Source organism: Ranitomeya variabilis, chromosome 7 (assembly GCF_051348905.1).
Source record: "Ranitomeya variabilis isolate aRanVar5 chromosome 7, aRanVar5.hap1, whole genome shotgun sequence".
Classification (NCBI taxonomy): domain Eukaryota; kingdom Metazoa; phylum Chordata; class Amphibia; order Anura; family Dendrobatidae; genus Ranitomeya; species Ranitomeya variabilis.
In genome coordinates, this window is record NC_135238.1 from 171,072,864 (window position 1) to 171,100,493 (window position 27,630).

Sequence of the window (27,630 nt, forward strand, 5' to 3'; positions counted from 1 at the left end):
TACACATTTATATGGATCCCAGGGCCTGAAGGAGAGTTTCCTCTCCTTCAGACCCTGGGAACCATCAGGAATACCGTCCGATACTTGAGTCCCATTGACTTGTATTGGCATCGGGTATCGGTATCGGATTGGATCCGATACTTTGCCGGTATCGGCCGATACTTTCTGATACCGATACTTTCAAGTATCGGACGGTATCGCTCAACACTAGTGGTGACGTGTTTCTATTATACTTTTCCTCTATTTGTTCCACTCCTGGTTTTGGCTTACAAATACTGAGGTAAAATACTGACCAAATACTGATAGTGTGACGGCAGCCTTACTCTGCAGTCACCAACAAAATGGCTGCTCACTGGGTTCCTGAATATCATCCTTTTATCCCTTAGCAAACACCCAGAAGGGAAGGAGAGGAGACATCACACACATCAGCAGACTCCGCCCATAATTACTGCAGTGCAGTAATGTGAGCTAGTTGTACACTAGGTTTTTCTGAAATTTCAGCAGCTGCTCCCCCTAGTGTTTAAAAGTGGAAATTCCAAAACTTTTCAAATTATTTTTCATATTTTACTAAATTCTAAACAAATGAAAATATTTTTTAAGAAAATTTAAACATTAATTCTTTACATTTTTACAATTGCTGTAAAAAAAATTTTTTTTATGGCACCTTCCCTTTAAGATTAATAGGGGTGCCCAAACTTTTTCATATAAGTGTATATACACCTTCTACCTTGTTTTACAGTACCATATAATGGTTGTTATTTTGGTTAGATTATCCCAAAAATGAGGAAGTCTGGTGGAAGAGGCCGTGGGTGGACGTTGCCAGCTGGTACAGATGGTGGTGGTGGAGCATCCGGTGGTAGTGGGAAAAGCAAAATAGCACCTAAGGCTGGAGGTGTTGAGCCAGCGTCATCGTCTGGCTACACAAGGCCTCGAAGGCTCCCTTAACTTGGAGTAGGAAAACCGCTTTTAAAGCCGGAGCAGCAGGAAAAAGTTTTGGCTTTCCTTGCTGACTCAGCCTCTAGCTCTTTCGCCTCCTCTTCAGAAAGTTCAAAATATAAAAGCAGTGAGTCATCAGTGGATGCTCCCGGTCAGAAACAAGACGTTTCCTTGTGTCCTTCACCCAAACTAAAAGTGAAGGATGCGTCAGGCGACACTACAGGTTACTCCATGGAGCTCTTTACACATACCGTGCCTGGGTTAGAAAGGGAAATTGTTAACTGCCCATCACAAGATGAATCGGACATAGAGTGCACTGATGCACAGCCACAGCTAGATTATTATGCTGTTCCATTGACTCAGATCACTGCATTGCCCTCGCAGTGTACTCAGCCAGAATCTGACCCTGATGAGACTATGGTGCCCCGTCTCGAACGCTATAGCTCCTTACACGGTGACACAGAGGAAGGTGCACATGACATTGAAGAGGAGGTGATAGATGACCCAGTTGTTGACCCAGATTGACAGCCATTGGGGGAAGAGGGTGCCGCTGCCAGTAGCTCAGAAGCGGAGGAGGATGATCCACAGCAGCCACTACATCGCAACAGCTGTCATCTGGCAGGCCCGTATCAGGCCAAAAACGTGTGTCAAAAACAAAAACAGTTTTAGGACAGCGTGGCCATCCAGTGAAAGTAGCACAGCATGCAATGCCTGAAAAGGTATTCGATAGTAGGAAGAGTGCAGTGTGTCAATTTTTTAACCAAGATCCGAATGATCAGTCAAAAGTTATCTGTAAGAAATGCTCAAAGACCTTTAGCAGAGGGAAGAATCTTCAAAATTTAAATACAACGTGCATGCATAGACATTTAACCAGCATGCACTTGCAAGCCTGGACTAACTACCAAACGTCCCGTACCGTTGGTGCACCTGCTCAGAATGAAGGTAGTCAGCAACGCTACATTGCTTCCCTCACTGTAAGCCCACCGGTTAGGACACCACCAGCAGCAAATGTGGAGGTATCGTCGCAAGGCCAAAGCAGTCAGGGAATCACAAGGTTTTTGGTAGGAAACGCTGTTTGTAGGCCAACATCAAGAATACCATCACCAACCCTCTCTCAATCCGCCATGTCCACCACCACCACCGCTAGTTCCACCATATGCAGCTCTCCAGTCCAGCTCACCCTACAAGAGACTCTCGATAGGAAAAGAAAGTACTCATCCTCTCATCCACGTACACAGGGTTTGAACGCCCACATTGCTATACTAATCTCGTTAGAAATGATGCCTTACCGGTTGGTTGAAAGCAAAGCTTTCAAAGACCTGATGGCCTATGCAGTACCACGCTATGACCTACCCAGTCAGCACTTCTTTGCAAGAAAAGCCATCCCAACCCTCCACCAGCATGTCAAAGACCGCATTCTCCATGCACTGAGGCTATCAGTCAGTAGAAAGGTGCACCTCACAAGAGATGCATGGTCCAGTAGGCATGGCCAGGGACATTACGTGTCCATCATGGCGTACTGGGTTAATGTGGTGGATGCAGGGTCCACAGGGGACAGCCATAGTGGGACAGTTCTGCCTAGCCCACGGTCTAGGAAACAGTTGGCTGTGTTGTGAACTCTATTTTTGGGCTCCCTCTAGTGGTCACAAGCGGTACTGTGTAGTGCTGTCTTTCTGCAGGTTGCAGCATCAGCTGGTTCGTTATCCTTGGTTTGTTTCCTATTTAGCTCACCTGGATACTCAGTTCCTTGCCTGCTATCAATGTATTCAGTGCTCTTCAGATTCCTTGTGGCTACCTTGCTCCCAGTCTCTCCAAGACAAGCTAGGTTTTTGTTTGATAATTTTTTGATTATCAGTGTTCATTATGTTTTTAGTCCAGCTCGCTAAAATGTGATTTCCTCGCTTGCTGGTTGCTCTAGGGGACTGAGTTTCTCCCCCCACACCGTTAGTTGGTGTGGGGGTTCTTGAAATCTCAGAGTGGATATTTTGTAAGGGTTTTTTACTGACCGCATAGTTCCCTTTTCTATTTTCTGCTATCTAGTATTAGTGGGCCTCATTTGCTGAATCTGCTTTCACCCCTGTGTATATGCCTTCCTCTTACCTCACCGTTATTATCTGTTGGGGGCTTCTATATCTTTGGGGATTATTTCTCTGGAGGCAAGAGAGGTCTTTTCTTTCTCTCTAGGGGTAGTTAGTTCCTCAGGCTGGCTCGAGACGTCTAGGATTTTTAGGCACGTTCGCCGGCTACTTCTAGTGTGTTTGGATAGGTTCAGATTTGCGGTCAGTCCAGTTTGCCACCTCCCTAGAGCTTGTCCTATGTTTGTTACTTAGCTGGAGTAATTTGTGATCCTCAACCACCTGGATCATAACATGGCTGTAGGCATTCGCCACCCCTCCTCCTCCTCCAGAAGCGAAAGCTCGTACACAGAACGCAGTCACACGGCCACTCCATCCGCAGCTGCCAGTGTTGCACACGAGGTGTCCCATTATCGAACAGCTAGTGGTAAGCGTCAGCAGGCTGTGTTACAAATGAAGTGTTTGGGCGACAACAGACACACTGCGGAAGTACTGGCTGAGTACTTGCAGCAAGAAACTCAGTCATGGCTGGGCAGTGTACATCTTGAGGCAGGCAAGGTAGTCAGTGATAACAGAAGGAATTTTATGGCTGCCATAGCCCTTTCAGAACTGAAACACATACCTTGCCTGGCTCACACCTTGAACCTGGTGGTGCAGTGCTTCCTGAAAAATTATCCGGGGTTACCAGCCCTGCTCCTGAAGGTGCGAAGACTTTGCTCGCACATCCGCCGGTCACCCGTACACTCCAGCCGTATGCTGAACCATCAGCGATTGCTGAATCTTCCCCAGCACCGCCTAATAATCGACGTTGCAACAAGGTGGAACTCCATACTGCACATGCTTCAGAGAGAGGCGTGCTGTAATTTATTTGTGGGAGGATACACATACACGGGCAGGCACTTGGATGGCAGACATGGAGTTGTCTGGTGTGCAGTGGTCGAAGCTGCAAGACCTCTGTCAAGTCCTTCAGTGTTTAGAGGAATGCACATGGCTGGTAAGTGTAGACGACACCATCATAAGGATGAGCATCCCACTAATGCGTCTGCTGATGCAAAGTTTGACGCACATTAAGGAGCAGGCGTCTGCAGCCGAGGAGGAGGGAAGCCTTGATGACAGTCAGCCATTGTCTGCTCAGGGAACTCTCCTGGACGAGGTGGCGGACGAAGAGGAGGAGGAGGAGGATGATGGGGATGAATATTTATGGGAGGAGGATGCTTCTCAGGGGGCAATAGAAACTGGTGGCGTTGCGAGGTCAGGTACAGGATTTTTGCGGGTCTCAAGTGATGTTGATTTGCAAGAAAGTGCTCCTCAACCCAGCACAAGCAGTGAATTGACACCTGGAACATTGGCCCACATGGCTGAGTATGCCTTGCGTATCCTAAAAAGGGACCCCCGGTCGTTGCAGTACTGTGGCTCCGCCACTATGGGGAGCTATGGTGCGTCCGATGGCACTGAAGGAGTTCATCTGATCAGGTATCACAGACACCAATACATTTCACAGCCGGGCCTCCAGGGGGAGCTAAGGGTGCTATTCATTAGGCCACTCCCCACCATAGTGGGTAAACTGGGGGTCAGGCAGGAAGTTAGATCAGAAAGCTGACTGGGTTGGAACCAGGCAACACCTTGTGGCAGAGGGTGTTGTAGGGGAAGATACAGTAGGGTCTCTGTCAGGGGTGGGATCCTGACAGAGGCTTGGCAACGAGAACGAACGTAACGGGACCGTGCCTGCTCCGGGTAGCGGCGGTGCCCAAGAAAGGATTAGAAGAGAGATAGATTGTGCTGAGTGAGAAACGGGATCACGCAAAGGAGAAATACCAGTAGGAGTCGTGCTGTAAGACCGAAGCAACATCCTACTGAGGCGCACTACCGGTGGCCGGAACGCCGAGGGAGTAGAATAACATTCAGCTTCAAGCAATACTCCAAACAGCGGCAGGGCAGTCAGTCTCAGGCGGGCTGTCTAACTCAAATCACCTATGAAGTCTTGGGAGGCAATTGTGGGAGAGGGGCGTCTCTAGGGTCCCGGAAGAACTCCAGGCCTACCCATCAAACGGGTGCCGTTCCTACCCGAACCTCAGGGAGGGACGGAGGATTAGCAGAACATCATCTAGTCGAGTTGTGAGGGAACATCAGAAACAGACACAACAGTTGTGGGGTACTTTCCGTAAGCACAGCAGGGAAGGACTACAACACATAGCGCTAGGGGGAAGGCACAGATTTCCTCCTGTGAAGAGAACTCTGGAAGTGTCATTGGACCGGCCGGACTTGCGCAGCCTGGTGAGCCGTATTCTGGATTGAGGACCCAGAGATCTTCAGTAAAGAGGTAAAGAGACTGCAACCTGGTGTCCTCATTATCTACCGCGACCTGCACCCCACAACTGTACCGTTACAACACCACTTATTCCACCGGACGTCCCCCACTGACAGACAGGGCCACGGACCGGGTCTAGCCACCGTGACAACCCCTGAACTGAGACTCAGAGGCCCGGCTCCGGGTACCCCTCGGCCCTGCGGCGGTGTGGGGGCGCTCCAAAAGCAATGTTGCCTGTTTACTCCCGTTACCAATTTTGAACTGCATTTAGGCTACTTTATTATTTGGGCCTACTAACTGTGTCTGCCACTCCTTACAGTGGTCCTCCAATGAACAAAGCAATGCCGCCTGTTTAGTCCTGTTACAAATTTTGAACTGCATTTAGCCCACTTTATTATTTGGGCCTATATCTGTGTTTCCTCCTCATCCTGCCCATTGCCCAGCCACTGCTATATGAGTCTGCTGGTACATTGACCCAGACCACTACATTCCCCTTGCACTCTACACAGCTAGAACTTGACCCTGCTGAAAGTCAGGTTCCCCTTCCCGCATACTATACCACCTTACACGGGGACAAAGAGGAAGGTGCAGATGAAAGTGCAGGTTCCTTCATCAGGTGGGGGGGGGGCATACTCGTTGGCGACGTCACTGGCACAGGGCCCCTCATAGTACGCAAAAGTGTCTCTGCCGGTGGGAGGCGCCACCCGCCGTCAAACACCGCCGTACTATGAGGGGCCCTGTGCCAGTGCCAATGCCAACGAGTGGGCCCTCCCTGCTTGCTCAGGATCACAGCACTTGCAAAGTTGAAATACTTACCTCTCCCTGCTCCACCGCCGTGACGTATTCCGTGTTTCCTGGGCCCACAAAAATCTTGAGCCAGCCCTACCCCCCCACATCTTTAGCCAAGTGACCCCCAGTTTTCAATGCCTAACTATTATTATAAAGTAAATTAAGATTGACAAGCTTCAGTAATAAGAATTGATGTTTTTGGCATTAAAATGGGCACTGTAGGTGTTTTCCTGTCCTCCACTCACTGCCGACTTTGATTCCCCATTGACTTGCATTGGGTTTCGTGTTTCAGTCAGCCCCCGACTTTTTGCAATAATCGGCCGATTTCACCCAACCCGACTTTTCACAAAGTCGGGTTTCGCGAATCCCTACTCGATCCCCAAAAAGTAAAAGTCGCTCAACTCTAGTGCCGGAGTCAACATGTGCGCATCCCGTGATATTCGGCGCCATTTTTGGTGAAGACATTGTGTCTGCGAATTTGTACACACGGTTTCTTCAATAAAATGGTTTTGCAGTGCAATATGTGCATGCGCTGACACCAATGCTGTGCGTATGCGCTGACTCCAGCGCCACACTGCACAGGAGCCACCGATCCCGGCTTCAGACAGAAGGACACATCCACCGCTATGTATAAGATGTAATTTTAATATATGTATACTCAACTGATAGAACTCTAATTGAAAGCTAGACAAGAAAGGGAAGAAGTGTCTGATGGGCGGCTACCCTCTGTCTTTTCACCTTTCTTGTCCCGATTAACAGTTCTCTCCTTATATACAAATAGCGAGAAACCTGTCAATCAAGCTGAACCTAGACCTGACACCTTGTAAGGGGGAGGAGGGTCCCATGCACCACTAGTGAACTGCCATGCATACTCCATTCAGCTTTCCACCAAGATAATGCAATATATGTAGTCCAGTGATCCACGGGCATCAGAGGTTTGTAAGAGTAAACGTAACTTTTATTTCATCAATTAAAAAGAAAAATTTGTTTTTTTAATATATGAAATAATGTTTTTCTTTCTAAAAAAAATGTTTGATTCCTTGGTTCTCTGGACTAAAAATCAAGGGGGTCTGGCATAGAATGGCAGTGTCCCATGGTCATTTCTCCCTGTACCTGACTCTTTGCAATTCATAATATAACAACGTTTCCTCTTAGACCCCAGTCAGGGGAAAAAACATTACCATTTAAACCCCAGTCAGCGGAAAAAAAATGTTACCTCTTAGACTTCAGTCAGAGGAAAAAATGTTACCTCTTAGACCCCATTCAGAGGAAAAAACGTTACCACTTAGATCCTTGTCAGAGGAAAAAACGTTACCTCTTAGACCCCATTCAGAGGAAAAAACATTACCTCATAGATCCTTGTCAGAGGAAAGAACGTTACCTCTTAGACCCCAGTCAGAGGAAAAAACATTACCTCTTCGACCCCAATCAGAGGAAAAAATGTTACCTCTTAGACCCCAGTTACAGGAAAAAACGTTACCTCTTAGATCCCTGTCAGAGGAAAAAACGTTACCTCTTAGATCCCTGTCGGAGGAAAAAACTTTACCTCTTAGTCCCCAGTCAGGGGAAAAACGTTACCTCTTAGACCCCAGTCAGAGGAAAAAATGTTACCTCTTAGACCCCAGTCAGAGGAAAAAACTTTACCTCTTAGACCCCAGTCAGAGGAAAAAACGTTACCTCTTAGACCGCAGTCAGGGGAAAAACGTTACCTCTTAGACCCCAGTCAGGGGAAAAAAAAACGTTACCTCTTAGACCCCAGTCAGGGGAAAAACGTTACCTCTTAGACCCCAATCACAGGAAAAAACGTTACCTCTTAGATCCCTGTCAGAGGAAAAAACGTTACCTCTTAGATCCCTGTCAGAGGAAAAAACATTACCTCTTAGATCCCTGTCGGAGGAAAAAACTTTACATCTTAGACCCCAGTCAGGGGAAAAACATTACCTCTTAGACCACAGTCAGGGGAAAAACGTTACCTCTTAGACCCCAGTCAGAGGAAAAAACTTTATCTCTTAGACCCCAGTCAGAGGAAAAAAGTTACCTCTTAGACCCGTCAGAGGAAAAAATGTTGCCTCTTAGTCCCCAGGCAGAGACTTCTCATATAGCCAAATCCGTTCTCATGCTCTGATGACGGACAATACCCCAAACCACTTTCTACAAATTGAGATTCTTTATCCTAAGTCATATGGCAAGTCTCATTAATTGGTCCATATTGACTGTTAGGATTGCTACTTCCTATAGGTGGCGCTAGAGTTCAAGTCCTCTTCCTCTCTGAAGAGACAATTTGCAAAATAAAACAAAATTTACGGCAATGAGGCAGCCAGTTGGTATCTCATGCTGCCCACGGTTATGGTATTAGTGCCTGTGCTGTATTATTTCTTGCTATAAATAATTATTCTTACAGTATTTTCAGCTTTTCCATAAGATGAAACAATATATTCGCATGGCCCTGTGACTCTCCTTAGTTATTGAAGAAGACTGGTAATTTATGCAGTTTTTCATCATATTCATAATTAATAAGTGGTGATTAAATGAGTTAGCCATGTATAACTATATGCTGAATTTAATGTGTTGAATAATGTGCGCAGGGTCTAGTGTTTGGTAAAAGGATGAGTGGAACATTTTACAGAGATACAAATAGTAATGGAGTACAAGACAATGTCACTGCAAGGTTTATAGACAAGTAAAGCCTCTATAATAAACGCGGCCAAGGTTTAGAACATTTTATTAATATTATTCAGGTAGTTTGACAAACGCTTCCTGTATGATCATTCATTGGTGCACAATGAAATACCCCATGGTCATTACACGGATGAGCCCAGTAAAGTTTTCTACAGAAACTCCAGGGAATAATGACTGACAATCATTGATCAGACCTGAAATACAGAACACTAGTGAAGTCAATGTATTTCATTTACCTTTTATTGGTTGTCAGGTTCGAAATCTTAGCACTGGCCAACAGTGAAAATGTGTCTGAAATGAAAATAGCTGGTTTGTAATAATTTTAGCATCCTAAAAACGAATATGTTACTTAAAAATCATTATTAGCTCTTGTTGCTGAGATACATGTCATCCCTTCACCCCCGGAGCTTTTTCCGTTTTTCCGTTTTCGTTTTTCGCTCCCCTCCTTCCCAGAGCCATAACTTTTTTATTTTTCCGTCAATTTGGCCATGTGAGGGCTTATTTTTTGCGGGACGAGTTGTACTTTTGAACGACATCATTGGTTTTACCATGTCGTGTACTAGAAAACAGGAAAAAAATTCCAAGTGCAGTGAAATTGCAAAAAAAGTGCAATCCCACACTTGTTTTTTGCTTGCCTATTTTGCTAGGTTCACTAAATGCTAAAACTGACCTGCCATTATGATTCTCCAGGTCATTACGAGTTCATAGACACCTAACATGACTAGGTTATTTTTCACCTAAGTGGTGAAAAAAAATTCCAAACTTTGCAAAAAACAAAACAAAACAAAATTGCGCCATTTTCCGATACCCGTAGCGTCTCCATTTTTCGTGATCTGGGGTCGGGTGAGGGTTTATTTTTTGCGTGCCGAGCTGGCGTTTTTAATGATAGCATTTTGGTGCAGATACGTTCTTTTGATCGCCCGTTATTGCATTTTAATGCAATGTCGTGGCGACCAAAAAAACGTAATTCTGGCGTTCCGATTTTTTTTCTCGTTACGCCGTTTTGCGATAAGGTTAATGCTTTTTTTTTATTGCTAGATCGGGCGATTCTGAACGCGGCGATACCAAATATGTGTAGGTTGGGGTTTTTTTTTATTGATTTATTTTGATTGGGGCGAAAGGGGGGTGATTTAAACTTTTATGTTTTTTTTATTTTTTTCACATTTTTAAAAACTTTTTTTTTTTACTTTTGCCATGCTTCTATAGCCTCCATGGGAGGCTAGAAGCAGGCACAGCCCGATCGGCTCTGCTATGCAGCAGCGATCATAAGATCGCTGTTACACAGCAGAATTGCAGGTGTGCTGTGAGCGCCGACCACAGGGGGGCGCTCACAGCCACCGGCAATCAGTAACCATAGAGGTCTCCAGGACCTCTATGGTTACCTTCCTGATGCATCGCCGACCCCCGATCATGTGACGGGGGTCGGCGATGCGCTCATATCCGGCCGCACGGCCGGATGCGGTAGTTAAATGCCGCTGTCTGTGTTTGACAGCGGCATTTAACTAGTTAATAGCGGCGGGTGATCGCGATTTCACCCGCCGCTATTGCGCGCACATGTCAGCTGTAAAAAACAGCTGACATGTCGCGACTTTGATGTGCGCTCACCGCCGGAGCGCACATCAAAGCGGGGGTCCCGACATGTGACATACTATACCGTCACATGTCGGGAAGGGGTTAAGATTATTATGCAGGAAAATAGGGAAATTTTGAATTTTCAACAAATGTGTATTGGTAAACCTGATTACAGACCTGTTGAACCAATGTCAGCCATTTTATTCATTGTGTCTGCATAGTTTGTACTAATTGAAGTCTCTTTCTCTTGTTGCAGTAATTTTGTGGAGAGAATTTACACTTTGAAAATGCCTCGTAAATGTGCAAATATTGTTAACAATTTTTGTTACGTGTGTGGTTATGTGACATTTGCCAACCAAAGAAGACCAATTACTCCACTTGTGAAGACTGCTTACCATCATTACTTTGGTGTAAAGGTTGGTGATCAGGAGAAGCCCTGGGCTCCACACATTTGCTGCAATAGTTGTTCAGTAAATCTGGTTGCATGGTTGAAGAATAAAGGACGTTCTATGCGTTTTGGTGTGCCAATGATTTGGAGGGAGCCAAGAAATCATGTAGACGACTGCTATTTCTGCATGGTTGCTCCTCTTCAGCATGGCATGTCAAGAAAAAAGAAGGGGACTATTGAGTACCCTAACATCCCCTCGGCTATAAGACCAGTCCCACATGGGAAAGATCTTCCCGTTCCTCGCCCTCCAAAGGAATATGTACTGGAATCAGATCAGGAGGAAGAATCGCCCGGAAGTTCATCACAAGATCTTGAATATGATTCACAGTCTGCATCAAATGAACCACATTTGCTTTCTCAGTGTGAACTCAATGATCTAATACGCGACCTGGACCTGTCGAAAGAAAAGGCAGAGCTTCTGGCTTCAAGATTAAAACAATGGAACTTTCTACTGTACAATGTTAAAGTGACTGCCTATAGGCATCGACAAAGAGATTTACATGTTTATTTTAAAAAGCAAGACAATCTCGTTTTCTGCACCAGTGTTGATGGTTTAATGTCCGCTATGAATGTTCAGTACAACCCACTAGATTGGAGACTTTTCATCGACGGTTCAAAGGTTAGTTTAAAAGCTGTACTATTGCACAATGGAAATGTTCTTCCTTCCGTTCCTGTAGGCCATGCTGTTTGCATGAAAGAAACCTACAACAATATGAAACTGCTTCTGGACGCAATAAAATACAGTGACCACCAATGGCAGATCTGTGCAGACTTGAAAGTGGTTGCAATATTGTTAGGCATGCAGTTGGGATACACAAAATATTGCTGTTTCCTATGTGAGTGGGACAGCCGTGCTAGATCTTCTCACTACAATATAAAAGTGTGGCCTACAAGGGACAAAATGTGTCCTGGAATTAAGAATGTTCAACACTGTCCACTTGTTGAACGCAGTAAAATCATTCTGCCGGCGCTACACATTAAACTTGGTCTTATGAAAAATTTTGTTAAGGGAATGAACCAAGAAGGAAATGCTTTTAAGTACCTCAGAGGGAAGTTTCCACAACTCAGTGATGCTAAAGTGAAAGAAGGTGTCTTCATTGGTCCTCAAATTCGTGACCTACTTAGGGATGGAAATTTTGACGAGATCCTACAAGGCAATGAGAAGGCGGCATGGCAAGCCTTCAGAGATGTTGTACGTGGCTTCTTGGGAAACAGACGAGTTGATAACTATGTTGATATTGTGAATAACCTTCTTACGAAGTATCATAAATTAGGCTGCAACATGTCATTAAAAATACACTTTCTGGACTCTCATCTGGATTTCTTCCCGGACAATTGTGGTGCAGTAAGCGATGAGCATGGTGAGCGATTCCACCAAGATATTTTAAATATGGAACAAAGATATCAGGGCAAGTGGAATGCTTCCATGCTTGCAGACTACTGTTGGACATTAATCAGAGATGTACCAGAAGAAAACTTCAATAGACAAGCAAAAAGAAAGCGTTCTCGTGAATAGGTCTTGTCTGAACTGTTGTGTTCAGTTAATGTATTGTGTTCTTGCTATTTTAATCATATTTTAAACAATATTTCAAGTTTGAACATGACATTTGTGTGCAATTTATACTCTTGTAATGAATGCTTCTCGCTACCTACAGCACATACATCCATGGCGTGTATCTAAAAAACGAGAGCTAATTAAACAATTCTGTGGGTATATTTGAGTTTCTCGACCCAAAATTAGTAATATTTGCCTATTTTCATCAAAGAAACATAAAAAAAGTTGTTTTTTGTTGGCCTGTGTTACCAGAACTATACACATTTATAGTTACAATAAAATACCTTTTATCAGAATGTGCGAAATATTTAACCCCAAGATTTACAAAGGTTGTCCACCAGGACTAAAATATGGCTCCATTGTGGTTGAAATGTTATATAATTACACTCACTGGGTTTTCCCATCTTCAAGATCCTATCCCAATATGTAGTAGTATTAATAATAATAGCAAATACCTCCAAATAGAAATGTAGCATAGTTCTTCTGATTCACTAGGTCACTTATCCCATGTGCAGGGCATTGCAGTAGCTTAGGTCTCCATGGTTATGACCTCTCATATAGTGACAGTGAGTTAGCCGTCAGTTAGTTAGCTGCTAATGGTTGTAACCATGGAAACCTAAGCTACCGCAATGCCTTGCACATGTGGTAAGCAACATAGCCAATCAGAAAAACCATACTAAATTTGTAATTGAAGGTATTTGCTAATATTATTATTGCACCTGCTACATATTGGGATAGGATCTTGGACATGAGAGAACCCCTTTAATTTTTCAAATCTGCTCTGATGTCTTGGTTTCAGTTTTATCCTTGCCATCATGGCTGTTCCACTTGAGTTGTGGGAGGTGACAGCTTCCCATGTTGATATGTGACTAGTAGTGTGTTTGACTGACTCATATCAAGAGCTAAACCAGCCCCCATCTCTGTCATGACTGAATCACATAGAGAAGGAGAGAGACAAGCGCACATAGTGTAATATCGTTCTATGCAGGTAGATCGGGGCGAGGGTGATGCTCAACTGGTTGGGTTGTGTACGTCCCAACACCAATAAATGCCCAGAGTATAACAAGCCGCTGCAGTCATGTCTCCGGATAGAAGAGACTCTTCTTCTGCATGTAAAGTTGAGGGTAGTTGAGAGGTTGACCTTTAACTTTCCGCGCTGCCGTGTAAAAAGAGTAGTTAGTTCCACTCTTGCCGTTGTGTTCAAGTAGTCTTTACTACGCGTTTCAGGTCCGTAATGTCTCAAACATAACTACATACACATGATTGAATCACAGACCAAGAGGCTCGCTTAGGTCAGCTATTCTTAAAAGTCTAAATTAATAACATTTTATATGCAAATTGCCTCTTCTGAGAAAAAGAGGAATTGAACTCTATAGCGCCACCTGTTGGAAGTAGCGATCCTACAAATCACAATCAACCCTATAACGAGTCGTGCAATATGACTTAGGATAAAAGCCAAATCAGTATCTCAATTCGCAGACACGGTGTTTCGGGCTGTTGGCCCTCGTCAGTGCGAAGCATGAGAACTGATTTGGCTAGATGAGAGGCTCTGGACTGGGGTCTAAGGGGTAACGTTTCTCCTTATGGAGAGTGACATACCAGCTGGCTTGTCAAGGTAAGGAGGCTTATTTGCCGTGCAATGCTCCTCTGGCGCGACCAATCAGCGACATTGCCGCGGGATTTAAATCCCGCTTCGTTCATTGCTCGCGCCCAATCAGCGACATTGCCGATTTAAATCCCGCTCCGCTGATTGCTCGTGCCCAGCCGGCGCGACCAATCAGTGCCATTGGCGCGGGATTTAAATCACGCTTCACTGATTGGGCGACATTGGCGCGGGATTTAAATCCCACTTCGCTGATTGGTCGAGCCCAGCCGGCGCGACCAATCAGCGACATTGGCGCGGGTTCTAATGTTAAAAATAAAAATAAAAATAAATCATTATATACTCACCTTCCGGATCCAGCCCAGGCCTTTCCCGCTCCTCGCGACTCTCCGGTGACCGGTCCATGCATTGCGGTCTTGTGAGATGATGACGTAGCAGTCTCGCGAGACCGCTATGTTATCATCTCGCGAGAACGCAATGCACTCTTGGGACCGGAGCGCGCGAGGAGCATCGGAAAAAGCTTCGCCTGGATCGGGGGCCAACGGAAGGTAAGTATATAACTATTTTTTATTTTATTTTTTTTAACAGGGATTTGATGCCCACATTGCTATATACTATGTGGGCTGTGCAATATACTACGTGGGCTGTGCAATATACTACGTGGGCTGTGCTATATACTATGTGGCTGTGCTATATACTGTGTGGGCTGTGCTATATACTGCTTGGGCTGTGCTATATACTACGTGGGCTGTTATATACTATGTGGCCTGTGTCATACACTACGTGGGCTGTGCAATATACTGCATGGGCTGTGCAATATACTATGTGGCTGTGCAATATACTACGTGGGCTGTGCAATATACTACGTGGCTGTGCTATATACTATGTGGGCTGTGTTATGCACTACGTGGGCTGTTATATACTACGTGGCCTATGTTATACACTATGTGGGCTGTACAATATACTACATGGGCTGTGCAATATACTACGTGAGCTGTGCAATATACTACATGGGCTGTGCAATATACTATGTTGCTGTGCAATATACTACGTGGCTGTGCTATACACTGCATGGGCTGTGCTATATACTATGTGGGCTGTGTTATATACTGCATGCGTGGGCTGTTATATACTACGTGAGCTGTGTTATATGCTACGTGGGCTGTTATGAACTACGTGGCTGTGTTATATGCTATGTTAGCTGTTATACACTCCGAGGGCTGTGCTATATACTACGTGGCTGTGCTATATACTCCGTGGGCTGTGTTATATACTATGTGGCTGTGCAATATTCTACGTGGCTGTGCTATATACTCCGTGGGCTGTGCTATATACTACGTGGCTGTGCTATATACTACGTGGCTGTGCAATATACTACGTGGCTATGCTATGTACTACGTGGCTGTGCTATTTACTACGTGGGCTGTTATATACTACGTGGCTGTGCTATGTAATACGTGGCCGGCCGCGAACAATCAGCGACAGGCGCAGTCCGGATGTGAATAGGCGCAGGATTTAAACCACGCTTCGCTAATTAGTCGTGGCAGGCTGAATCCTGTGTATTCAATATATTATTCTAAAACCTTCTTAAATAAACTACATACATATTCTAGAATACCCGATTCGTTAGAATCGGGCTACCATCTAGTACCCCATAATAAGAACTACACTTCGCTTTACAAAAACAAGTCCCTTGATGAATAAAAAAATTTGGATTTTGTTTTTATTATTTTAAGCAGTAATATATAGAAAAAAATTATTTTAAAAATCTGTAACAAAAAAACACCACAACCCTACTCGCCCACAGAATAATGTTAAATGACATTTTTCGCGTTCAGTGAATGCTACAAAAACAAAAACCCCAAGCAATGATGTAAAAAGTTTTTCATTTCACTCCAGAAAGATTTTTATTTATTTTTGGTTAAGTACATTATCCAATAAATTAAAATAAAAGCATTCAAAGCTGTAACTAATCCTGCAAAAATAAAAAATAAAGACAAATTGCTATGACGAAGGAAAAAAATATGGCATTTTGAAGACACCAAAAAATTCAAGTTGATTAAAGTTCATATTTCAGATGCAATAAATCTCGGAAACATTTTTTTTAGTACATATTCATTGTATCATTTACAATTGGCATCATGTTAATATGATTAGTAAGACTAGACTTTACATTGTTTGACACACGAATACTAACCCTTCTTTAATAATAGAAACTACAATGCTCAACTGATTAACGTGGGTGTGGTTCTCGAAAACAGGTCGATCAGTTGCTACAATCAATGGACTTTTCCTCTAGCTAAAAATATTCCCTGCAGTGGCCACTGCAGGACGGATGTGGTATTGCAAGCTGAACATACAAGGCATGAATAGACTGGGTTCCCCCCCGGCAGAACCTGCTCACACCTAGAAGCTCTGCATTTGGGAACTCATAAAAATGATCATCCGTACACAGATTTATAGAGGTTCTTTGTCTGTTATGATGCACTGTAAAGCCTTGTATTGGCTTCCTGTGGTTTTCCAGCTGTTGCGTCAAATTCTACCATACTTTTCCAGCTGGTAGTTGACAGATAATGGCATCATGGGGTTTATAGCACAAGAGCAGCTGACGTACCACATGGAGACATTTTTTTTTCTAGAGCCTTAAACTTAAGCATTGTGTGGAGCCTAACAAAATATTTAACATGTTTAATTTGAGATCTTGTGAACACTAGATGTCATAATTGGCTAAAATGTAACTAAAACGCTAGAAAAATCAGACTTTTTACCTGTTGCTCTGTTTGCTTTGCAGACCTCATGGCAACAACTTGATTCTGTTCCTAGTGGAGTGACACATCATAAGCCTGACATTGGGGAATGGCTCTACACATCTCTGCGGTCTCCATGATTTTCTTTGCAATCATGGCTTCAGCATCATCAGCTTCAATCAACCAAGAAGATTACCCCGCCGATGAAGGAGAACAGGCTTCCAGTAATGACAACTTAATATTTGATGACTACAGGGGTAAAGGCTGTGTGGACGACAGTGGTTTTGTGTATAAACTAGGAGAGAGATTTTTCCCGGGTCACTCGAACTGTCCTTGCGTATGTACAGAGGACGGACCGGTTTGTGATCAGCCGGAATGTCCTAAAATTCACCCGAAATGCACCAAAGTGGAACACAATGGATGTTGTCCAGAGTGTAAGGAGGTAAAAAACTTTTGTGAATATCATGGAAAGACTTACAAAATCCTGGAGGAGTTTAAGGTAAGAAATTAAGTTTGGTATGTTGTAACCGTTTGTGGCACACAGTACTAAATCGGCACAAGGCAACATTGCAATACGTTTCATTGTTTTGCCTGATAAAATAGATTGTGAGCCCTATGGGCACAGGGACAAAATGATTGCGCTTACATTCTATATACAGCGGATTTAAAAATGTTTGTAATGCCAGGTTTTTGTCCCCTAAAAAAATCTTGCCAAGAAGAATAATTTCAGAATTGTTTCTACCTTTGCTGTCTCCCATAATCTGTACAATTTAATTGAAAAATAAACAAATCTAAATCTAAAATAATTTAGTTGCGTAGATATCTAATATTGGCAATCTTTGCCCACTCTTCCTTGCTGTAGCGCACTAAATCTGGCAGATTGTGAGGACATCTCCTTTGTACAGTGTCCACTTCAAGTCAACCCAGAGATTTTCAATTGCATCCCGGTCTGTGTTCTGGCGCTGTCATTCCAAAACTTTGATCTTCTTCTGATGAAGCCATTCTTTTGCTCTGGGGGCATGTTTAGGGTCATTGTCATGTTGAAAGGTGAAATTCTTCTTCATCTTCAGTTTTTTAGCAAAGGCCTGAAAGCTTTGTTGTAAAATTGGCCAATATTTAGAACTGTTTATAATTCCAGTCTCCTTGACTAAAGCCATTAAACAGACCTAAAGCATAATAATGCCTCCACCATGCTTAACTGTAGGTATGGTGTTGTAGGTATGGTGTTCTTATGGTGATGAGCAGTGTTGGCTTTGCACCAAAAATGCCTTTTGGAATTATGGCCAAAAAGTTTAACTTTGGTCCAATCAGACCATAACAGGTTATGCTAATGGCACACTTGATTTAGGTTTTGGCAAAACATAGCTGGGCTTGGATGTTTTTCTTTTTAAGTAAAGGCTTCCATCTTGCCACCCTACCCCACAGACTAGACATATGATTAAATTAGGAGACTGTTGTTGCATGCAATTCACATCCTGTACGTGCAAGCTAATTCTGAACACAACCACATTCAAATCAGAGAGAGTTCACATTTATGTAACCAATTATTTTAATTTTGGCATTTTTATTTCCCCCTTCAAATTGATTTGTACAGATTATGGGTGAAATTAAAATCTTACCAAGAAGAATCATTTCTGATTTTTTTCCACTTTTCTTACTTGACAAAAACTTAGCATTTTAATGGGGAAGGGGTATAGTCTTTTTATGTCCACTGAACAATGCTATGGATGATGTCGGTGCTTTACAAATAATGGATACTTAAAGGTGTTGTGTGTGTATGTTCAAAATCAAACTTTACCCAGCTAACTTGATATGTACAAAATAATAAAATCAGTCATACTCGCCTACTGGCACCCACCTGCACCGTGCTAGCAAGGAGACAGGAAGCTGTGATATTACTGTTCCACAAGCTGCCCTGGGCGCTGTGGCCTGTGGTTACCTGGCTGCAGTGGTTAGGTCACTTTGAGAGGCATGTCATCATAAAACATCTGATGAAGTGCTGCTGAAGTCACCTGACCACTGCAGGCAATCACAGACCTCAGTGGTCATTCTACAGCTGGCGTTATTTTTTTTTTTTCATCTCCAAACCACCTGTGAACTTTTCATTTTGCCCGGAAAACCCCTTTAACTGCTTGTGCTAGACTTTCAAAATAATTTACAATAATTTAGCAAAGGGACTGATAATCGATGTGACATCTTTGAGACGACTACAGGAAATCTGACAGCAGGTTTTTGCTAAGTTATTAAAGAACAACATGAGGTAGGGGCTTATATACAGATTTCAGGGACGTGTCACTTATTAGGCTGTGTGCTGTTCTTTCAATACCGTGAAGGTTTTGTCACCAAGAGATTATCACTGCCTGGACTACAGCTCGCGTGAGCCCTGGTCCAACCACAACCCCTTTTCTGATAAACAGCTCACTGTCAATATACAATGTACACCGAAAGCTGTGATGTGGGCTGAGTTAGCTTTCTGAGCTCTGCTACATTTAAGAACTCTGTATCACAACTGCAGCACCCAGTTAACTAAGTGATACATGTTTGGATTCAGAGTCTCATCTTCTACATCATGCTGCTCTCAGAAGAAGTAGCAAAAATCTGGTGACAGATTCCCTTATGTGTACAAGTATTTTCAGCAGAGATTTCTGAACTCAAAACACATCTTTTGAAAAGAAAAATGTGTAAAATACGTGTGTTTTTGCAGTGTGTTTTGCGTCCATTTCTTTATGTGTTTTTTTTCCTGCATCATTGGAATGGATGTTACACTCCTAACAAACTTGCTGCATATGTGAAACGGCTTCAAACCTTCAAGGAAAAAATAACGTGCATTGAATTTCAGAAATCTCATTCGCTTTGTTGTCCTGTAAAACACTGTATTTTTTCCATGACAAAAGCACGTAGAAAAATACATAAAAAAATTCAATAGGGTTATGGTCATAGGAAAATCAGTATGAATCAGAAGCCGTAACAAGGTAGCACTTGCAACATTCCCAAAGTGCTCATGATGTAGAAATGCAGTCACATATAAACAGTACGCTATCCCATGTGCTGCTCATGATTACACTGAATACACATGGCTATCATAGTCCCAGAACATTGCGATATTCATTAGGAATCCCTGAATGAATAGTCAATATTAACTTCAGATGTAAATTCTGGTCATTAGTGTATAATGTGATATATTGCTATGGGAATATTGGTGAAGGAGTAATGCAGCAAGAGAGGAAAAACTTAAAGAGGTGACATTCGCAAAACCATGTTAATTGGCAAAGTAGATCAAATCAGGCATGTTTAGTACCAGTAATATTAACCCCTTCACTACCTTTGACGTACACATCCATCAAAAGTAGTGTCCCTGCCTTTGATGTTGGCTCACACACCGAGCTCAAATCTATCCCTGCACTTAAGGCCGGCGTCACACTGGCGAGTTTTACGGACGTATGAGCGCAGAAAATACATCCGTAAAATACGCATAACACACGGCACAATGATTCCCTATGTCCCAGCTCCTATCAGCCGTATTTTACTGATCCGTATTATACGGTACTCTACGGCCGTACAAAATCGCAGCATGCTGCGTTTGTTAGCGTATTGCGCAAATAATACGCCAATGAAAGTCTATGGGGGCGAGAAAAATACGGATTCCACACGGACCAGCAGTGTGACTTGCGAGAAATACGCAGCGGTGTTATTGAAAAGTCGGTAATTCAATTGCCGGCTTTTCATTTCTCCTGCCTAAACCCGACAGGATATGAGACATGGTTTACATACAGTAAACCATCTCATATCCCCATTTTTTTTGCATATTCCACACGACTAATGTTAGTAGTGTGTATGTGCAAAATTTGGGCGCTGTAGCTGCTAAAATAAAGGGTTAAATGGCGGAAAAAATTGGCGTGGGCTCCCGCGCAATTTTCTCCGCCAGAGTGGTAAAGCCAGTGACTGAGGGCAGATATTAATAGCCAGGAGAGGGTCCATGGTTATTGGCCCCCCCGTGGCTAAAAACATCTGCCCCCAGCCACCCCAGAAAAGGCACATCTGGACGATGCGCCTATTCTGGCACTTGGCCACTCTCTTCCCACTCCCGTGTAGCGGTTGGATATGGGGTAATGAAGGGTTAATGCCACCTTGCTATTGGAAGGTGACATTAAGCCAGATTAATAATGGAGAGGCGTCAATTATGTCACCTATCCATTATTAATCCAATAGTCTGAAAGGGTTAAAAAACACACACACACGTTATTAAAAAGTATTTTAATGAAATAAACAAACAGGTTGTTTTAGTATTTTATTGCTCTCTCAATCCATCCGGAACACCCTCGCTTGGCAACATAATAAACCCACAATATACATACCCTCTGATGAACTCTCAGGTCCCACGAGGTAATCCATCTGAAGGGGTTAATTATTTTACAGGCAGGAGCTGCGCTAAAGCACTTGCTCGTGTCTGTAATCCCCGGGTGCTGAAAGGAAAGCTGAGTGATCTTCACTTACATTGAGTTGCGGTGATGCGCCCTCTGGTGGATGACCTCATGAACTGGAGCCTTGGAAAAGTTCCCACGCTCGAGTTCATATGAGGACATCCACCAGAGGGCGCCTCACCGCAACTCAATGTAAGTAAAGATCACTCAGCTTTCCTTTCAGCACCCGGGGATTACAGACACGAGCGAGTGCTTTAGCGCAGCTCCTGCCTGTAAAATAATTAACCCCTTCAGATGGATTACCTCGTGGGACCTGAGAGTTCATCAGAGGGTATGTATATTGTGGGTTTATTATGTTGCCAAGCGAGGGTGTTCCGGATGGATTGAGAGAGCAATAAAATACTAAAACAACCTGTTTGTTTATTTCATTAAAATACTTTTTAATAACGTGTGTGTGTGTTTTTTAACCCTTTCAGACAATTGGATTAATAATGGATAGGTGTCATAATTGACGCCTCTCCATTATTAATCTGGCTTAATGTCACCTTACAATAGCAAGGTGGCATTAACCCTTCATTACCCCATATCCCACCGCTACACGGGAGTGGGAAGAGAGTGGCCAAGTGCCAGAATAGGCGCATCTTCCAGATGTGCCTTTTCTGGGGTGGTTGGGGGCAGATGTTTTTAGCCACGGGGGGGCCAATAACCATGGACCCTCTCCTGGCTATCAATATCTGCCCTCAGTCACTGGCTTTACCACTCTGGCGGAGAAAATTGCGCGGGAGCCCACGCCAATTTTTTCCGCCATTTAACCCTTTATTTTAGCAGCTACAGCGCCCAAATTTTGCACATACACACTACTAACATTAGTAGTGTGGAATATGCAAAAAAAAGGGGGATATGAGATGGTTTACTGTATGTAAACCATGTCTCATATCCTGTCGGGTTTGTGAAGGAGAAATGAAAAGCCGGCAATTGAATTACCGGCTTTTAACATAAATCACGCTGAATTAAATATAAATACAGAATATATATATATGTGTCTCAATGACATATATATATATATATATATATATATATATACTGTATATATGTTTTCCCGAACATTTGAGCACATAAATCCATTAGATGTCGGTTTTGCAAGCCTGCGAGAAAATATCGCAGTACGGATGCCATACGGATTACACACGGAGGATGCCATGGGCAAAATACGCTGACACACCCTGCCTACGGATCACTATTTTGGGAACATTTCTCCGTATTACGGCCGTATTACGGCCGTAAAATACGGACCGTATTGTCTTACGCCGAGTGTGATGCCGGCCTAATGGTTGATTTAATCAGCCATCATGTGCCTCTAACAGTCGCGGGTGGATCGAAGCTCCACCCGTGGCTATTGACAAGTTAAATCCCGCTTTCGTTCTCTGACACCAAGATTTAACATGCACCAGCAAGAAGCGTGTCATTTATCCCGCCCTTCAGCGCCCCTGTCACGTGATAGCGAGGCACCAATGGTAAAAAAAAATTTAAAAAAAACACAAGCTCAAATCACTCCCCTTTTGCCCCATTAACAATCAAGTAATTAAAAAATGCACATATTTGGTATCGCTGCATTCAGAAATGTTCTATCGGAATATCAAATAAATTAATCCGATCGGTAAACAGTGTAACAAGAAAAAAAAATCTAAACTCCAGAATTACAGTTTTTTGGCCCCCGCAACATTGCAATAAAAGGCAATCAAAATATCTTACTTACCCCCAAATGGTATCAATAAAAATGTCAGCTCAGGGCACAAAAAAGAAAGTCCTGACCCAGCTGCAGAGCCAGATAAAATAAAATGTTATGGGTCTCTGACAATGGCAATAAAAACAAGATTTATTTTTTTACAAATTTCCAAATTTATTTTCACCACCTAAATGAAAAAAAACAAAAACAACTATACACATTTGGTATCTGTGTGTACTTGTACTGACCTGGGAACCACATTTTACAAAATAGTGAACATGGGAAATAAAAAACTCAAAAACAATTCTGGAATTGCACTTTTTTTTGCAATTTCAACATACCTTTTTATCCCATTTTCCAGTACGTTATATGGTAAAATGAATGGTGTCTTTCAAAAGCACAGCTCATTCTGTAAAAAAACAAGCCTCTATATGGCCAGAAAAATAAAAATGTATGGTTCCTGGCAATGAGGCTCTCAGTGCTGGCTCTGCACGGTGACAGAATGCTACTGACCTGCAGATTTACCCCATAACTACAGGTAATAGCGTTATTTTACCTGACAGGTTTACTATTAAAGGGGTTTAAGTACATTTTAATTATTAGATCTTGGAATAAAAATAAAATTGGCAATTAGATGTGTTAAGAAAATGTTCCTGTGCTGAGATAATCTGAGATCCAGTCTGTGTCTATGTGCCATCTGCATGTACATATGTGACATTATCATACGTGTATCCATTTGCTGTCCGTGTGTCACATCCATGTGCCATCCATGTGACACGTACCGGGGCATGGGAAAAGCAGAACTTTTCGCGCTGATCCTAGGCTCTGGCTGCTGAAATCAGTTCTTCATCATTGTCGCTTGGTCTCCCTGAGATCAGCCTGACCAGACGACAATGATAGGAGTTGTATTCTCTCACTCGCTGTGTACATTCTGTGTAAAATTAAGAATTAACTTTAAAAAATGACATGGGCTCTCACATAATTTTTCATAACCAGCAGAGGGAAAAGGCACAGCTGGGGACTGATGTTAATAATCTGGGGAAAAGGGACAATATCTCAAAAGGTTCCCAGTTTATTAATAACAACTCACAGCTGTTTGCTTAGCCTTTTACTGGTGAATTTACGGATACTCCAGAAAAAAATGATGCAGTGTCCCCCTATAAATTCAAACCAGCAAAGGCTAAACAGACAGCTGTGGGCTGATATTAATAGTCTGGGAATAGGCCAGAGATATTGCCTCACCCCCTACCAACATCAGCCCTCATCCACCCCAGTAATGGCACATCCATAAGATGCGCCAAATCTGACGCTTAGCCTCACTCTTCCCACTTGCCCTATGGCTGTGGCAAGTGGGGTAATATTTGTGGAATTGATGTCAGCTTTGTATTGTCAGCTGACATGAAGCCCAAGGAGTACTAATGGAGAGGCATCTATAAGATGCCCCGATTACTAACCCCATAGTAAATTTTGAAATAAATACACAGCAAAAATAAAATCCTTTATTTGAAATAAAATAAAACACCCTGTTTTACACATTTATTTCAAAATAAAAAATCTAAGTTATATTCACCTTTACGCCTAATCCATTGAAGCCCATGTCCCCTGTAAAAAAACTAAAATAATAAACCATATCCCTCATCTGTCAGACGTGAAGATAATCCTCCAATGCCCATGTCTACTGTAAAAACAGAAATAATAAACAACCGTATCCCTCTCCTGACCGACGTGAAGATAATCCATACTGTCCCACGTGGTAATCCATCTCTGGGACATCTGAATTTCAAAATGAGCGGTGGCATGATATGACCATTCATGCTGAAAACTAGGACACAATGAATGACGAGCAGTAGCGTCATAGAGGTTACTGCCGGTCACTGAAGCTGCTGTTACCATGGGTAGTTCACTGAGAGCATCCCGATTGATCTGTGGTGACCTCAATAAGATCACTGCTAGTATCGTGAGAAAATTGTATCATCGAGGTTGGTATCTTCGGTGATGTAAGCCGGGAAAGCAGGCTCCAGCATGTATAGTGCTGAGAGAGTTAATAGGGCGTATAAGGGCCGGGTTTATGAGCAATGAGATGGGTGCACTGGCTGTTCATATATCCCCACCCTGGGGGCGTGGTCTGGCAAATAAAAAGGAGACCAGTTGTCTGATTCATTGTGTGTGTCTGGAGGTGTGTAGACCTCCACTATTGCTTGTGTTTGCTAAAGGACTCAAGAGTTGGACACTAACCTCAGCGGGTGAACCCGCACTCTGTGTAGACTATTTACTTTCCATTTTCACTCTGTGCTGGAAAAAGCTTGTTTTTTGTTTGGTAATGCTGAGCAGTTTATGAAGTTTTAATAAACCAGCCTGGATGTTTTACTGAAACTGCTTCCAGTGCCTATCTCAACCGCAGCTGAGTGAGTAGAAACCCTACACATCCCATTTAGGAAAAATATCAGTATGCAATACAATATTTGGCAAATTTTCCTTTACTTTGTCATGTCCCTCACCACTCCCTTAATTACATTGACAGATGAAGGAAAATTAAAGTAGAACATAGAAATACCTAATTATATAGTTAAGTGCATGTGTTAATTGCCATGATGCAACCAATACTGTAACGAATAATACCCTAATACAGTGATCATTAGTCAGATTACAGGCCTACACTGGTTCTCTGCAGAGTGTTACCATGTTGCAGGCTATTCATGGGAATACCGTATTAGTCAGACAGACTAGCAGAAATCTAATATTAACCATTTAAGTTGTCCTGATGTACTATTGCATCATGGAGTGTGTCATGGTACATTGAGCGGGCTCAGGACCTGAGCCCACTCCATACAGGGCAGATGCCAGCTATATTCCATAGCTAGCATTTGCCTTTAACCCTTTCACCCCCGAGCCTGTTCTCACCTTCATGACCAGGCCAGATTTTACAATTCTGACTAGTGTCACTTTATGAGGTAACAACTCTGGAATGCTTAAAAAGATCATACTGATTCTGAGATTGTTTTTTCTTGACATATTGTACTTAATGATAGTGGTAAAATTTATTCGATATGACTTGCGTTTATTTGTAAAAAATCGAAAATTTGCAAAAATTTTGAAAATGTTGCAATTTTTAATCTTTTAACTTTTATGCCCGTAAATCAGAGAATTATGTCACACAAAATGGTTAACAAATAACATTTCCTACTTTACATCAACACAATTTTTGAAACATAATTTTTTTTTAGGAAGTTAGAAGGGTTAAAAGTTGACCAGTGATTTCTAATTTTTTACAATAAAATTTACAAAACCATTTTTTTACTGCCGATATCACATTTAAAGTGACTTTTAGGGATCTATATGACAGAAAATAGCCAAAAGCGACACCATTCTAAAAACTGCACTCCTTAAGGTGCTCAAACCACATTCGAGACGTTTATTAAACCTCCAGGTGCTTCACAGGAATTAAAGCAATGTGGATGGAAAAAATGAACATTTAACTTTTTTTCACAAAAATTTTAATTTAGAACCAAATTATTTTATTTTCACAAGGGTAACAGGAGAAATGGACCTCATAATTTGTTATACAATTTCCCCTGAGTATACCGATACCCCATATGTAGGGGTAAATTATTGTTTGGGCGCATGGCAGGACTCGGAAGGGAAAGAGCGCCATTTGACTTTTTGGATGCAAAATTTGCTGGAATAATTAGCGGACGCCATGTCGCGTTTGGAGACCCCCTGATGTGCCTATACAGTGGAAACCCCCACTAAAGACTCCATTTTGGAAACTAGACCCCTCAAAGAACTTATATAGATGTGTGGTGAGTACCTTGAACCCACAGGTGCTTCACAGAAGTTTATAATGTTTTTTAGAATATTGGACCCCAAAATTTGTTGTGTAATTTTTCCTGAGTACACCGATGCCACATATGTGGTCAAAAACTACTTTTGAGGCACAGTGCAATGCTCAGGAGAGAAGAAGCGCCGTATTGGAGTTCATATTTTGCTGGACTGGTTTGATGGTGCCATGTCACATTGGTAGAGCCCCTGAGGTGCCAGAACAGCAGAACCCCCATAAATGACCCTATTTTACAAACTACACTTCTCAATTAATTCATCTAGGGGTGCAATGATCACATTGACACCACAGGTGGGCCACAGAAATTATACCATTGGGCAGTGAAGAAAAAATTATTACATTTTTACCACAAAAATTATGTCTTAGCCAAAGATTTTACATTTTCACACTGGGAAATGGGTAAAATTGGCACCAAAATTTGTCCCACAATTTCTACTGGATGTAGAAATACCCCACATGTGGATGTACAGTACTGCTTAGCCATACAACGAGACTCGGGAGGTATGGAGAGCTATTTGCCTCCGGGAGCTCACATTTTCCTAGAATAGTTTGTGGACTCCATAGGCAGAGCCCCTAACTGCTAGAAGCGCAGAATCCCCCTCAAGTGACCCCATTTTGGAAATTATACACCATTGGGAATTTATCTACAGGCTTAGTGACGACTTTGACTCCATGGGTGTTTTCCATAAACATTAGTGGATGTTACTGAGTGAAAATTGCAAACTGCCATTGTAGTGCCCAGTACAATGTAGTGACCAGTATGTGGTAGTGCCCAGCTCTTGTTTCTGGAGACATGCACCTGTAAACTAGCCAGGCTCTTATCACTACAGAAATGCCAAACAGATGGATGTTAAATGTGGTTTAGGCACACTGTGGGGCTCAGAAGGATGGTGGCATTTGGATTTTTTAGCTCAGAATTTGCCGAATTTCTTT

General features: G+C 42.8%; 1 protein-coding gene across 3 annotated transcripts in view; it reads left to right on the forward strand.

The window, feature by feature from the left end:
• VWC2L (von Willebrand factor C domain containing 2 like) overlaps nucleotides 1–27,630 on the forward strand; it is a 356,174-nt gene that overhangs the window by 25,888 nt on the left and 302,656 nt on the right. For all 3 annotated transcript variants that reach the window (XM_077272260.1, XM_077272259.1, XM_077272258.1), the window contains exon 2: nucleotides 16,757–17,211. In XM_077272260.1, coding sequence (XP_077128375.1) covers nucleotides 16,822–17,211 — 390 coding nt within the window. In that variant the 5' untranslated portion in view covers nucleotides 16,757–16,821. The remainder of the gene's footprint in view (nucleotides 1–16,756; nucleotides 17,212–27,630) is intronic.